The sequence below is a fragment of the Eulemur rufifrons genome, chromosome 30 (assembly GCF_041146395.1).
Source record: "Eulemur rufifrons isolate Redbay chromosome 30, OSU_ERuf_1, whole genome shotgun sequence".
NCBI lineage: Eukaryota > Metazoa > Chordata > Mammalia > Primates > Lemuridae > Eulemur > Eulemur rufifrons.
The window spans coordinates 138,708,656-138,724,356 of NC_091012.1; the positions used below are offsets into that span (position 1 = coordinate 138,708,656).

General features: G+C 40.0%; 1 protein-coding gene across 1 annotated transcript in view; it reads left to right on the forward strand.

The window, feature by feature from the left end:
* ANOS1 (anosmin 1) overlaps window positions 1-15,701 on the forward strand; it is a 150,467-nt gene that overhangs the window by 27,286 nt on the left and 107,480 nt on the right. Inside the window, exon 2 of the mRNA XM_069463845.1 lies at window positions 795-842. Within this exon, the coding sequence (XP_069319946.1) occupies window positions 795-842 (48 nt within the window). The remainder of the gene's footprint in view (window positions 1-794; window positions 843-15,701) is intronic.

A 15,701-nucleotide genomic window follows, 5' to 3' on the forward strand; every position in this document is an offset into this window, starting at 1 on the left:
TCAGCTTAGCTCACAGCAACCTCAGACTCCTCGGCTTAAGCGATCCTACTGCCTCAGCCTCCCGAGTAGCTGGGACTACAGGCATGCGCCACCATGCCCGGCTAATTTTTTCTATATAGATTTTTAGTTGTCCATATAATGTCTTTCTATTTTTAGTAGAGACGGGGTCTCACTCAGGCTGGTCTCGAACTCCTGACCTTGAGCGATCCACCCGCCTCGGCCTCCCAGAGTGCTAGGATTACAGGCGTGAGCCACCGCGCCCGGCCTAAGGCATAGGGATATTAAACCCCTTGTGCATGGTTGTGCATTTAGTGAAAGGGGAAACAAAGGCTTTTCGCAGGAAATCTTTCTCTCCAGCCCCAAGTCTTATTATTATAAATTGATGGAGTTCAGAAGTGTTCACAGTGCCTAACTTGTACATTTACTAAAGCTGCTCACTGTGGAAGAAACGTCTAGTGTTCACTGTCCTACTGGGCTGCATTTCATTGCTCAGCGCACCATGGAGGCTGCCTCAGATACTTTTCCCTTTCAGACAGCTTGGAATCTTTATTATTTATATGTCTTTGCTTGGATCATGAAGTCGATGACAAAATAGGACTTACATTAGAAACACATTTTCTGTCTATGCAAGAGAGGAACATCAGCTTTGCAAGATTGATCTTTTGTTAAAACACAAATATTTAAAAATTATACACATAAGTGATAATTTTTAAAAATTATAAGTGTGTATATGTGTAGTTTTCTATTAGAAGATTATTTAATGGGACAATATGTATTTTTTTTTCTATTTGCAGAACAATGGTTCCCTGGTGTGGTGCCAGAATCACAAGCAATGTTCTAAGGTAAGTTTCCTTCAACTGTATTATTATTATGTAAAAAACTCTTAATTTTGGAATTATTATAGATTCACAGGAGGTTGCAAAGATAGCACAGAGAAATCGTATGTATCCAATTTCCAATCATGGTCACACTTTAAGTAATTGTAGAACAATGTCAAAAGCACAAAATTAACATTGGTAGAATGTATGTATATAATTTGATGACATTTTATCACATGTATAGATTCAATTTGTGTATCTACCACTGCCATCAAGATACATGTATCAATAGTTCTACATACAGCTTTGTTTTTCTCTTTGTTTGGTAATTTTCTGATTAAAAAAATTAAAGAGAAAATGCCTTCTGGATAGACCTGAGGATTTAATGCATTCTATCTACACCTAAATTATTCTGTATGTATTTCGGTTTGTTTGTAGGAATTGCTGGTAAAATAATTTGATTATGTATTTAAACAATCTCTTTTCCATTTTTTAGTATTCCTGGCTGCACACTAATATGCTATACTTCTCATTATATTCATTCCTATGTTTAATGGAATAACTTTCCTACCTTAGTCCCAAAATATCAATCTTTTCCTTTTTGATATGTTTATATATGATGATACTCTAGCTCCAGCCTGAAGTAGGTTTTATAATCAGATTATGTAAATGAGTAAAGTTTACAAAGTTTGCTAAAAATATTGGAGCAACTTTGGGATCACAATAGTATGTGTTAAGATTTATTTCATGGATACTATATTCAGCCCTAAAATTGAAATACTCCTTTGTTTTATAACCAAAATTTAATCTAAGTTATATATAATAATATTAAAAGAGCATGTTTATGAAAAGCATTATTATTTTATTATTATTGGGTCTTTCAAACACATAAAATAAATGATTATAGAATAATATTCCTAAACCAAAAACTCTGTTATAGTGATATAGTCTAACAATCATGTATACATTGTATCCTTTAATACACATGAATGTTATTTAAAAATAGAACAGAATTCTTACATGAATATGAAATAATTTGGGGAAGATGAGCTTTGCTTATGTTTGACTCTCTAGATCTTGGGCAGAAATGAAATGTCTGGTTACAATCTGTTTATACTTTTTATGTAATACTCTAAGCATTTGCTCTGACAAGACATTTTCTAGCATCAATTATATTAATTGTTCTTCAACTAGAACTTTGGTAACTTGTTTATGTCATCATTGCAGATAAAGCACATAGTGCCATGAGGTTGACTAAAGTTCATAAATATCGTTTTTGTCTAATTTTGTATTATTTGGGGGTTACATGAATGATAATTATATCAGTAATACTTCTTATTTAATCACTCATTTTCTCCACATCCCATCAAGAAATTAATTAGTTTTTACAGACTTAAGAGGAATTTGAATGGAAGAGGTTCATTTGAACTATTATTCAAATTATTGCAATGGAAGAAATTTGCACCACCAGGGACCATAGATGACTAAACCGTATTTTGTGATGGAATGATCAAGGCTGGCATGAGAGACTTTGAATTTCACAAGAAAAGAAATCAATCCCTTTTGCCTGAGAGCAAAAATGAATCAATAAGTCACAGCCAACTCCAACAGAAACTTTGGAATATATTACCAAGCTGACATAAGTTTAAAGGTTGTCTTTAACTTGGGATTTTTGGGAATGAATCTTACATACTAATCAAAGTCTATCTCCTGTGGGTGTTATCCCAGCTGGATACCTGTGCAGATAATTACAGTTTGCATTTCTGTTGGGATTCGTGAAGTTCTACGTAGGTTTTCTTATCTTAATTTTATTTTGTAGTCCAAGACATCCTAAATACTTTTTGGAATTAAATATTACTATAATACTATAAAACATCCTAATAAAATGTGTACATTTTCATTCCAATGATACTTTTAAATCAGTTCAACTTTAACAATGTACATTATTTTAAGGACTTATTTTAATTAATCTTTCTCTTAAATAACAAATTACTCCATGCCAAATATACCCATTGGAGTATTCATACACCTTTAGGGTCTATCTCTACTTTTCTCTTTGTTGATCCTCAATTCTTCCCTAATTCTAACTCTTTCCCACCATTCTGAGGAGCCTTTGTCATCACCCATCAATGGGTAATGTGTGAGTGACTTGTCTCTGTCAGGTTCTGTTCACTGGCATTTTTAAGGAAAAATGGATGATGTAGACCCCTGAGATCGCTATTTGCAGGCAGGATGGAGAGAAGAATCCTAAAGCTAAGGAGACTTTAGGAATACTCCAGTATAATTTTTTCATTGTGCAGTTGAGGAACTGAGGCCTAAAGCAATGACCTATTTGGCCAAAGACAGCCTCCACCTCCGAGGAAGTGCTTATTCTTAGATTCCATTTTCCATTATACATAATTTCTTCGAAGACCAGCTTAGAAATGATTTTGGAGCATTTGACTGGAGATTTGAATGATGGTCAAAATACCTTGGTATTTAGTCACAGTATGGAAGTCAACATGTGTTAATGAGCCGTGTTAATATCTATGTTTCTTAGTGACTCTTTGCTTGTAGAGGAGGAAAAATGTCCTTCTCTCTACCCATCCTATGTTCACGGCTTAAGCTTGTATAACAACACATAAATTAACAAGAGAAAATCATAAAAATCTATTTAATAAGTTTTACGTGACACGGGAGACTTCACAAAGAAAAGAAGAGTCAAAGAAATGGTTAAATCTGTGTGTTTTTATGTTGGGCTTGAAGACAAGTGGATACTCCTGGAGAAATACGGTAGGGCAAAGGGAGCATGGTGGCAATGGTAATACTGATAATCAGCTGGGGAAACGTAGCCAGGCCTGTGTGCTCAGATATTCCCTGTGACCTTCATCTTCAGAGATAAGGATGTTTCTTTCCTCCAGGTATAGGGAGGGCACCTCTCTCTCACATGAGGGTCTCATGACCTACATCAGGGGAGAAGAGTGAGTGTGTGTGTGTGTGTGTGTGTGTGTGTTTGGAACAGGTCAAAGAGACTTTCCTGCATCTGTCACTAGTTTTAATACATCAAGGTGGCATATTTTGGGGTAGCGTGTCCTGAACCCCATCACCCTTTCCAATGTAACTTTCCATCAGACACCGTGTTCTAGGCCAGTCAACAAATGATTCCTGTAAAAGATCACATAGTAAATATTTTCGTCTTTGCAGCCCATGAGGTCTCTGTGGCAACTACTCAACTCTGCTGTTGCGGCACAAAAGCAGTGACAGACAATAAATAGGTAGACTAGGAGGAGTGGCTGTGCTCCAATAGATTTTTGGACACTGAAATTTGAATTTCACATAATTTTCACATGATGAAGTTTTACTTATTTTTGCAACCCTTTGAAAATGTGAGAACCTTTCAAACCTCACTGTTTGCACAAAGGTGACAAGCTAGATTTGGCCTTTGCTGCCATTTGTCAATCCCTGTCCTAGGCCATCGCATTCACACTTACAAAGCCGAACGAAAACAAAATAATAAAATTGCATTCTTCTGTCAAGTCGAAGAAATATCTTAAAGTATTCAAGCTCAAACAAAAATGGACAGCTTCTGACATTGTTTATCAAGCATCGTTGGTCGTCTTGCACAGATTGGTTGAAAGAATGAAGAGCAAACAACAGTTTAAAAAATGGCAAATAAATAACTTACAATTAATTTTTGGAAATCCAATGTTAAAATGCCTTTATCAGAGTCAAGAAAAATTGTGAAAGACTTCAAAATGGGCAAAAGAAAAGATGATTTTCCTCTTCGCTGCACTTTTCAAGGCTCTGTCCACCGTTCGTTGTCTGTGAAGTATTTTTCTACTCTGTCAATGGTAGAAAATTGATAATAATTCAGACAATTCTTATCGATGGAACTGCATGTGAATCGTGTCTAGTGGAATGTATTTGATGTTTCCCCCATGAATACACGGTTTTGCATCTGTTTGCAAATCCAGGCCAGCCCCGGCATTCCTTATTGTTTCCATCTATTCATCTATCGCCCTCCCTATCAATCTATCTAGACCTATTCCTTATTGATCTATATCAATCTATGTAGGCCTGTCAATCTATCAGCTATCTGTCATCTGTCTCTCTGTTGTAGTTTTCCTTTGAACCAGATAGAACATATTACTATTTCATGAGCTAAATAAATCTTTGACACATTTCCATCTTCCATTTGCATGAGAGTCATGTCTTCATTTTATGAAAGATTTCTCCTTTAACATTAGGCTCAGCGTCACCTCTCTAAACCTTGCATCTCACAGTGGCATTCCTGGTGACACCCTCCTTCCTGTGGGAGCACGCCTGCTCATTCTTCTTCCTTTGGGTGCTATAACTCATTCACTTGACTTTTGTTTTCCATTTGGTTTTGAGCCTGTGTGTTGAAACGTAGTAATTTAGGGCAGACTGTTGGTGCCTTGGGCGTGCTGCTTTGATCTCAGTGGGAGTTCAGTTGTTGTAAGTGCTACGACCAGATCAGAGTGATTTTCAGGTCTATTCAGGACCAAGTTTAGAGGTAAGGATGATTGGTTTTGCTTGTATGAAGATCTGGATGACTTCATTCGACATCTGGGAAATTTACTGGATGAGTTTACTTCTGAAACTCATCTGAATGTGACTGTTGAAATTTTTGTTTTGTGTTAGATGCTTGCTTTCTATGATTTATGTGGTAATGACTGTAAATCCATGGAGCCCAAAGAAAACGTTTCTCAGGAGTAGAAGGAAAACTCAGACATGAGTGCAAATGCACTGTGTCCAAGTACCCAAGTACCAAAGTTGGGCATCTTTATTTCTTTGCAATTCTAATAAGCAACGGATCAAAATTTCAGATGTCTTATACGCTATAGACCCATTGTGATAGTTACTGATATTTGTACAATATTTCCTGACTTTATAAATGATAAATTTAGAGGGAAAAGTTGCTGTACACGAAGCATCTCTTGTCTAACTTATTAATATCCTGTGGGAGCAAGCGCCTACTTCACAGCCAAAGCCACCTTTGACAATGACTGTCAGCAGAAATGTGGGTTTGTGCCACTCAAAGAGACAGCTTCTTATAGAAAACTTTTCAAATGGGGTATAATTCATTCCCCTCTATGTTGGACATCAATGTTATTATTTCCACAAGGAAAGATCATGTCTTTGTTTCTTAGGAGGAAATAAATATGATGTGCTAATAAAGGTTACACAAGATGAGAGAAATATTCTGTTATTTTCTTAAAGCAACAGTGGACTTAAAATTTATATGGAATGTACGTAAAAAGGTATTGTTTGTGTGTGTCAAGTTTCAACTAGTCTCCTTTAAAAAAGTACCATCTGTACATACTATACTATATTCACATGATTAATAAAACCTGTTGAAGACAAATTTGTCTGACTGTCCTATAACATCATGCCAAACAATGGCATGGTTTTAACTAGCCCAGCGGTCCTTGTGTTAGCGTCAGTCTTCTGTGCTTACTGAGAAATGAAGTGTCTCTTAAGCGAGTTGACACAGGTGAAAATCAAGTTAGGGGTGGACATGTGACATCATTTACGAGTGTTCTACCCTGGTGCTCTGTAAGAACATTAAAACAGACACCATCTCTGATGTACAGAGAGAAATGGAAAGAAAAAAGAAAAGGAAAAAGTGAGAATGCACAACAGACACACCCACAAAAAGAATTTACAAAGAGGGTAGCTAAGTAAATGTCTAGATTCAAATCACCATTTCTTAAATGGTAAGGAAATAGTCCTGAGATGTGTGAGAAACTGCTGAAGGCCTCCAGCAGGGTCCCTTCCAGCCATAGTGCAGGTGGTCGGGGAGTTAATGATTTAAACAATTAGCGATCTGCTGCAACCTTCCATCTGTCACTGCCTCCTGGAATGCGAGCTCACATTCTAATTGGAGCCTCCAGCTTGGAAGGCAGCAGGAACTGGTGTCACCGATTTGCTTCCAGGGCCACTGTCATTCTCATGGTAACTGTGTTCTGCCCCCATGCTGAGAACCTTTATCAAACATATTAGTGTGCATTTGGGTGATCATTAGCCTGCAGTAGCTGGAACATTCCAGGTTACTTTAGCCTAGAAACTAGCCTATCTGCTGAAAGGACATGCAAAGCTTCCTGCTAGGCTGGTACACAATCAATATTTAAGGAAGAGAACAGGTTCTTATTTAGATTTAAATTCAATATGTGACAAGTTAATAGCTCAACGTGTTTCTGATTTTCCACGTCAACTTTATGGGTGTGAAAGACTTTTCCACCTGCTATAAACTTCAAAGGAAAGACATGTGCAAGGGAAAAAGAACCTCATGTAAGCCTTTATCTTCATCCTTTCCTAATCCCTAACTATTAATTTTCCCTCCACCTGATTGATGAAAGAAGATGCAGGCACAGTCTCTCATTGGGTTCACCACTGCAGACGGGTTCCAGAAAGCTGGCTTTGGAAAGGGAGTCTGATTTGAACATGTGAAAACCATCTGAGTCAAGATGCGTTACATGGTGATTACAGTCTGACAGATGTTTTGAAGTTGTAATGTGTTCATCAGAAGGCACGCAGAGCATGGATGAGTGCCGGCGGTTTGAAGATGTTGGGGTTTGATCTGGCAACTGGCAAAAAGCACCAATGCAGAGCGGTCAAAGCTTGGGGACTGTTGTGTTCAATAACATAACAGATGCAATAGCTGCTAGATTAGAATTTATGGGCACTGGACACAAGATTGTGCTATGTCACCCTCCCTTTTCCATGAAAGCCACTATCAAAATATTCTTTACTGGGGTGAAAACTCTCACTTGAATTTAAGGGGTCAACATTTGCTTTTCTGTGTTTACAATTTTGACTTCACTCAATAGGTAGCTCTTGGAATGAGGATAAAGTCTAGTTGTCTACCTAGCCACACACAGGGATTCCTCTTAGAAAACCTAATTTGTGTTTGTGCATAGTCTACTTTGGAAAATTTTTATGTCTCTGAGTTTCTAAAGGTGCAGTCATTGCAGGAAAATAAATCTAGGTTTTAATTTTAACTCTGTTTTTACCAGCTGGGTGAACATGTATGCTGTTGCTATCTAACTTGCCTGAAAGAAGGAATAGAGACTAATTATCACAACTAAAATGGTTTGTCTTTCTCAAGAATTCTTACCTTTTATTTACTCAATGGAGGAGAACCTGGCTCACCCCATAAATAATGACATTCAACTATCTTGGCCGGGCGCGGTGGCTCATGCCTGTAATCCTAGCACTCTGGGAGGCCGAGGTGGGCGGATCGTTTGAGCTCAGGAGTTCGAGACCAGCCTGAGCAACAGCGAGACCCCATCTCTACTAAAAATAGAAAGAAATTATATGGACAGCTAAAAATATATATAGAAAAAATTAGCCGGGCATGGTGGCGCATGCCTGTAGTCCCAGCTACTCGGGAGGCTGAGACAGGAGGATCGCTTGAGCTCAGGAGTTTGAGGTTGCTGTGAGCTAGGCTGACGCCACGGCACTCACTCTAGCCTGGGCAACACAGTGAGACTCTGTCTCAAAAAAAAAAAAAAAAAAACTATCTTAGTATATTTATTTTGCAACAGTTTAGGTCACAGAACTTTCTTATAAGATTTATTGCTCAAAGCATGGTGTTCTTTGGGTAATTTAAGGGGTGTGTGTATATGTGTGTGTGTGTGTATATGTATGTGTGTGTGTGTTTAATGGATAAGCTGGGCATTTATTTTACACTTTTGTTTTTCCTGCCTAAAATCATCGTAGCTATGATGTATGGAATATACCATTGAGGTTACACCTTCTGTTTTCTTCTGAGTTGGAAGAGAAAAACACTTTCTCTGAAGAGGGTTTTTTTGTCAAAAACTTCCTTCACCCTCTCTGATACATGTCTACGCAGAAGGCGGGGTTGCCTGTTTATTGAGACACATGTCCCTGGTGGAACTGTTAATTTCACTGTGAATGTCAGAACTAACACAAGTTCTGCTGGCTATGAAATGACAATAAGGTATCAGCGAAGCCACTGCACACCTGGAACTTGCCAAGGAGTAGAATATCAAACTCATTACACCCTTGTGGTACCAAAGGCCCAAGGAACAATATTTATACCTGCTTGATGGATGTATTGTTTCCATATGCTGTGCAATCCATGCCTTGATTGCAAGACTAAACCATGCACCTTTACCATCGCAAAACCCTCCTTTAACAAGTGGCTTTTGCTAAATTGCATGTTGCTGCAATATAATATGTGTACTATTCTCAGAAATTATTTTATAAACCTGGTCATGGGCGCTACTCTGATGAAGGTGCTGAGGACATCAGTCTGTTGTTTCTTGACATTTCTCAGAGGAAACTTGGAAGGACATTTCTTCTGATCACATTATTGGTACTAATTGTGCCTGCCTGAGAAATGGGCATATATTGTAGATTTTTTTAATCGATAGTGTTTCCCTCTTAGAATTGGCGGCCAGAAAGCTAAAAGACACATACACTAGCCTGGCTTTAGCAAATGTACTGAAATTGGTCACATGTATTTGGGGAACTTGCTTTACCCCTGATTCCATGTATTTATTTATTTATTTTCTACCAGATTTTGTTTCCTTTTATCTCATTTTTCTCACCCACTTAAGATTTGTTTTCTGGCTGTGTCCTATGGAGCTTTGTAAACTGTCTTGAATTCTTTTAAGAGTGAGAAAGGCCGTAGAGAAGTGTGTCAATCCATAAAATAATAAATAAGTAGAAGGTGTCATGTGGTGGCTGGATCTTGCCCAGTGAGAGTTGTTTAATTTCTGAAACCATTTTATCCAGAATTTCATGGTTAAACATGATGAAGTGACAAGACATCTAAATTCATGCAAAAGATCTTGCAGCTGCAAAGTGGAGATTATGGGATCATACCTTTATTGGAACAGAGCAGTGGCAGCCTCTCGCATTAAGTAATTGCTGTAACTAGGGGAGAAAAGTAAGAGAACACAACTTAAATTAGGGAAACAGGGAGTGCAGCAGAAACGTGTTCTGCTGGGGAAATGAGGTATGTGGAACAAAGGTGAAGCGCTTTTGTCTGCTGCAGCCCTTGGAGCCAAAGGGGTTTGGCCCTGTCTTCACAGATCTCCAATCGTAAATAGCAGAGGTCAAAGAATAGTCTTTAAAACTACACAATAAAGAAAGGACTTCTCTCAACTGGCTCTTTTCAGAGTAGAGCTACCAATGGGGGTAAGTTCATTTTCCACTTGTGTGGGGGGAAAAATGACTTAAAGTGTGTATTTTCTAAAGCTTCCTTTCTCTTTCTTCTCTTTCCTTCTTTCTTTCTCTCTTTCTTTTTTCCTTCTTTCTTCTTTTCTTCCCTCTCTCTCTTTCTATTAGTAGTAAATGTTTATGGTGATTTCTCTGAAGGACCTTCTGTCAGTCTGCCTTAGGTTACAGGAGTCTGAGCTGAACATTTTAAGCACAGAGAGAGAGGTGCTGCTGGTCTCAACTTCTTTAGCTGCTTCAACTGCAATGGAAATACCACTGCAGTGGGGATGGGGTTACTACCTTCTTTATACCCACAGCTCATTCCAAGTCCATGTGCATATTCACGTGTGAAGACAGGTTGGGGGAAGACGCCTGGTGTAAACAGGAGAAATTTGCTGGTGGTTAGAAAAATAAGCTCACGTGAGATTGCCTTCTTAAACCATGTGCATTTTAATTCCTCGCAAGTGACGAATTCTGCCTCAGAGTCCACACACAAGGAGCACTGTTTACAGGAAGAGCCGCCGGGGCCGGGATGAGCGTGCCCCGTGCAAGCAAAGATCATTCTGAGAGTTCGGCCGCCTGCAGCTGTGCCCCGATTCAGCCTTTTGCAGACTTTTCTCATGTGCCTCCGCGGGAGCATTGTTGAGAGTCAAAAGCGACGCGCTCAGAGCTTCCCCGGGACGCTGCTGCGCGCCTCGGCCCCGCCGGCTGAGGAAGGTGGGGCTCTGCCGGCGGCGAGTCTCGGGGTTCTCACCGCTGAATGGTTGAACTTGGTCGGTCGCAGATGAATGAGCTGCCTTTCCCAAGAGAAAGTTCACAATGGCTCTGGGACTATTAAGCTGTGAAGATTCATGCTTTCGCGTTTGGGAGTGTGTGTTCAGCAACTTTTCCTTGGGGGAGCAGGGGGGTGGCGTGCGCGAGGTTTGGCTTTTTACATCCAACTGTATGCACATTTTCCCTTTTTGTATGAGGAAATAATGCCTGCACTAAGGATAACCCTCCCCTCCTCCTAAATCCTTCCACAAAAAGATACTTACTAAGGCTGGCATTCTGAAGAGCTAAATGCTGCTTTAACTTTGCTTTATCTGCTTCACTGAGCACAGTGTACGGAGTCTGGGGAATGCACATTACGGCCCGCGAGCGGCCCTCTCTATTCTCTCGGGCTCTTGGGGCACAGAAATAATCCCTTCCTAGAATCTTTGGAAAAAGCAAGTGAACTGTGCAGGCTAATCAACTGTAAATCTTGGCCCTCGTGGACGAAGCAGCATCGGAAGGTCCTCCGAACCTCAGGAAGCCATGTCGCTTGCGCTCTTCGGGGACGGACAGCAGTTCCAAGCCCCAAGGCAAATAAATCTGTGCTTTAAGGTTCCCGAATGTCGCCCTGCTCTGGCCCCATCCTCTGCCTGTGTCCTGTGCATCCTGTGTGTGTCTCTCCATTCTATCTCTCGCTCACTTTGAGGCAGAGAGGCAATGAACTTCCTTAGGACTTTAGTTTTCCAGATGGTATTGGCACTATCATAAGCAGACATGAGCTCCCCTGGAATCTTACGTACACAGGGAAGTTTTCCTGCATTGCTTCTAAATCATGTTCTGCTCCGTCCTAGCAGAGTACTTGGCAGGAAAAAGCACTATGGGCCAGGAGGATGACCTCGCTGTGCCTGTGTGTGCAACTCTGCCGAAACCCGGGTGAAAACACATTCGCTGTCAGCCGTGAGAGGTTGTGTCTTGGTCACCACAAAGGCAGCACTAGTGCGCCCGCATTCTCCTTGCACGTGCGGCCTGATGTCAATCATGTGTTTGTAGCAGCATAAATCAAGCCTTGTGACACTTTAGAGAACAGAATTGAAGCCTCTCTTTCACAGTCACCACGATCTGAAGGAAATGGGACAGCAGCACTGCCCTCTGGTATCTCTGCAGGCCGAGTGAGAGCTCCATTCCTGGCCAGTGAAATGCTCCCTCTTCACTCACCTGATTCTTCTCAATGTTCCTCCATTGACGACACGCACCAACCAGTGCAATAGTCCTGTCCTGACTGCTAGATTCAACTTCTTACTGGCCATTTCTGATGTAAGATCCCATCTGAACCCCTGAAGTCACTGTGTCCTGATTTCGACTCATGTCTTCTGTGGTTTGAGGGAGGGGTAGTGAGAGGCAGGCAGAGCCTGGTTGTTGGGTGTCAGTGCTGAAGGTGTGACCGGTGCCCTAGCTCCATGGCCCTGGCCACGCTGCCTAATGGCCCTCCCCAGCCTGTACCTGTCTCTGGATTCTCAGTGTTAATTACAAACATTGCTATTCTCTCAATCACCCATGCTGAACACGTCCCAGCCTCCTTAGTACATTTTTCTTCTTTACCTTTCTGGCCGGCTCTCTGCCAAGTCCTCCAGATTAATCTCTGAAAGTATTTTGTCACCCCGTCTGATGTCACTCATATGTTTGCTCTCCTTGAAATGCACTAGTCCCATAGCTCCTAGTTTTCTCCCTGCTTTTTGCTCTTTATAGCTAACAAGGTCTTAGCTTCTCAAACTTGAGCGTGCTTAAGAATCTCTGGGTGAGCTGCTCCAACGCAGAGTCCCTGGCCCTGCCTTCGGAGGTTCTGACATGTGTCTGGGTTGGGGCTTGAGAATCTGCATTTCTAAGGGGATTCCAGCTGCGCAAGGTAGCCCAGAACTATAGCATCAAATCTGATGCTTAGCACGTTCTTCAGTGCCCTTCACACTGAGTGCACACTTTCTGCGTAGGTCTGCTCTCTCTCTCTCTTTTTTTTATGCATTTTTTCTGTGTTCATTTTTTCATAATTTAGAGAATTTTCCCAGACCCTTCAGCATGCCACGTTCTTCCATACCTCTTTGCTTTTGCTTGTACTGTTTTGCAGAGGTGGCACAGTAAGGGAGAGGAGAAAAGTGGCAAGCCTGTGATTACTAAATAGTTCATAAATTAATCAATAGATGATGGCCTTTCTACTTAGGCGAGGTGTGAGCTTGGGCCAGTGACTTTGCTTTCTGTGTCTCAATTTTCTCATCTGAGAAAAAAATGGAGATGATAGCAACAGTGACTTTGTTATGGGTTTTTGTGAAGATTTAATGGTTTAATGTGCCCCATGAGTCTAGAACCGCACCTGGCACACATTATGTGTTGACTCCCTTTGTTATTCTTGTTACAATTATTACTTTCCCTGTTGTTCTGTTTCCTTATTTTTTTTTTTTTTACTATGAAATTGTCCTTCTCCTCCAAAGGCCAGATCTATTTTTTTTCTGTGCAGCTTTCCCTGACTTTTATATTGTGTTAATTCCAAGACCAATTAGTGAGTCCCTCTCGCCTGCTAGCAAGATGCTATGTTGATGCTCACTCTCATTGTCTTGTGGATTTTGATTCTTCCAAGATGCTTGAGTCTTGGGAACTCATCCTGCTGAGTTCACTTTTCATTTGTTAAGCTTTAAATATATGCATGCCATCCTTGTGCCTGGCCCGATGGGGTGGGGTGTGGAGATTGAGTCTGGTATAAATGTAGCCATCCCATCAGAAATCTGAAATTCTGTGCTCTCAGAAGTACCTCCTGATCAGTGTAATTCTTTCATTTCCTTATCTTACATTAGTGATAATTTGACGTTTTTATTACTTCTGGATTCCTGCCCACATGTGTTGATGGTAACTTTGGCTTGATCTTCACTCATGATCTTAATATCTTACATTTGGTTAGGATTTGCAGTTTGCAAAGACTTTTCACATAAATTAATACCATTTGCTTTTAAAGCATCCTTAACAGATGGGAATGGAAAGTCTTAACTTTCCTTGACTGTAATGTGAGAAACGATTAGCGTGGCTTTCTCTAAGTCCCATGGCCAATATTGTGGTGACAGTGGATGGACCCCAGTGTCATTGGTGACTTTGAAAGAAGAATCTTAGGAAACCCTGGAAGACAGGAACCAGACTGGATATTAGTTGAGGAAGATGTGAAAAGAGAGAATTTGATGGAAGTTTACCCCCTCTTTGATTGTGTAGCCATAAAGAAAAGAGGACAAAAGGGGAGTCAGGTGTTGGAGAGGCTGGACAATCTCTCAAAAGATTTATGCTCTTGAATCCACATAAATAGATACTTATCTTCACATTTTACTAGTTTGTATTGACACTGATTTTCTTTGCCTTGTATATCATTGCTAGGTGACTAGTGTAGGGGAGGAAAAACTTTCCCTCTACCCTCTTAGGTTCTGTTATTAGGGCCTGTAAATTAAATTGACAAAAGACATATTAACAAGAGAAAAGGCATACAAATTTTACTTGATGTTAACATTTTTACATGCACAGAAGCTTCATAGAAAAGAAATGAAAATTAAAAGATGTGGCTAGACTTGGAAGCTTATATACCATTTTAACAAAGGACAATAAATTGTGGAGAAGTGACCAGACAAAAGAAAAGGGTGATTTGGGCTCCTAGAGGCAATCAATTGTGGGAAGGTAACTAGGAAATGTATGGTAGATAACCATTGTTTAATAAGTTGTTCTCCTCTTCCTGGTTTGGAGGAGGACAAACCAGAAAGAGGAGAACATTTTACAAATGGAAATTTATGTCACCTTTATGAAAGGGAAATTTATGCCCTGCTTCTGGGCAGAAAGGGGGAGGGTGGAGAGTTCTTCCAGCATTTGCTGCTTCTCACTTGCCTTTAGCTCAAAATGATCCCTATTCCAAGATGGCATACTTTGGGTGGTATATTCTGATGCTCTTCACTAGGGAATCTGGACCATAAGTAACTCAGTCACATGCTGTGAGATTTGATCAGTGCTCAGTGGTGGGGTGAGAGAGTAGAGGTTTAGGCAGGGAAATACCAGACATGAGTTGGGTGTCGTGTTCCCAAAAAGGTAGGTGAAAGGAGGAAGTGCCGAATACATTATGCGAAATCTGTGCAGTGATCACAGTGGGTTAGACTGGTTTATGTCTTCCTGAGATATCCTCTGATTAGCAATTCTAAAACTCTTCCTCACCAAGCAAAACAATCTGGCTCACAAGCATCCTGGTTCAAAATTATTATTGCAGTCGTCTATGGAAATGTAATTTGGGGAAATGTCGTTGAAGTATGTTGGGGAAACTTAGCGTTTCATGACTACTATTTCTTTCTAACAAATGGCTCCTCTTCTTCCATTAGAAAAGTAGCATTTTTATTTTCAATTGTGGTGAAAAGTACACATAACACAAAATTCATCATCAGAACCATTTTTAACCATGCAGTTTGGCAGTGTTAAGTATATTCACATTGTTGTGCAGCAGATCCACAGAACGTTTTTATCTTGCAAAGTAAAACTCCATACTCATTAAATGACTTCTCATTTCCCCCTCCCTCAGCCCCTGGCAACCACCATTCCACTTTCAGTTTCTATGAATTTGACCATAGTAGTAACGTTTTTGAAGGATAAGACATTTTTTTGTGTGTGAAAAATGCCTGAATTTGGATATGATAAATATAAATAAGTTAAAAGCATGAAACACATTTGATTATATGCCTACAGAGACCAAAGAATCTTAATGTGCCTTGTTATATATAGGCGATCTTACAAAGAGAGCAAAATATAACTTCTATTATTTTTACCTTTATAGTGTATGTATATGCACTATATATATTTGTTAATGTAGCTATTTAGAAGCCAAATAAATGCCTGGAAATGTTTACTTTGTTTACTACTATTATGCATATCAGTAAGCTT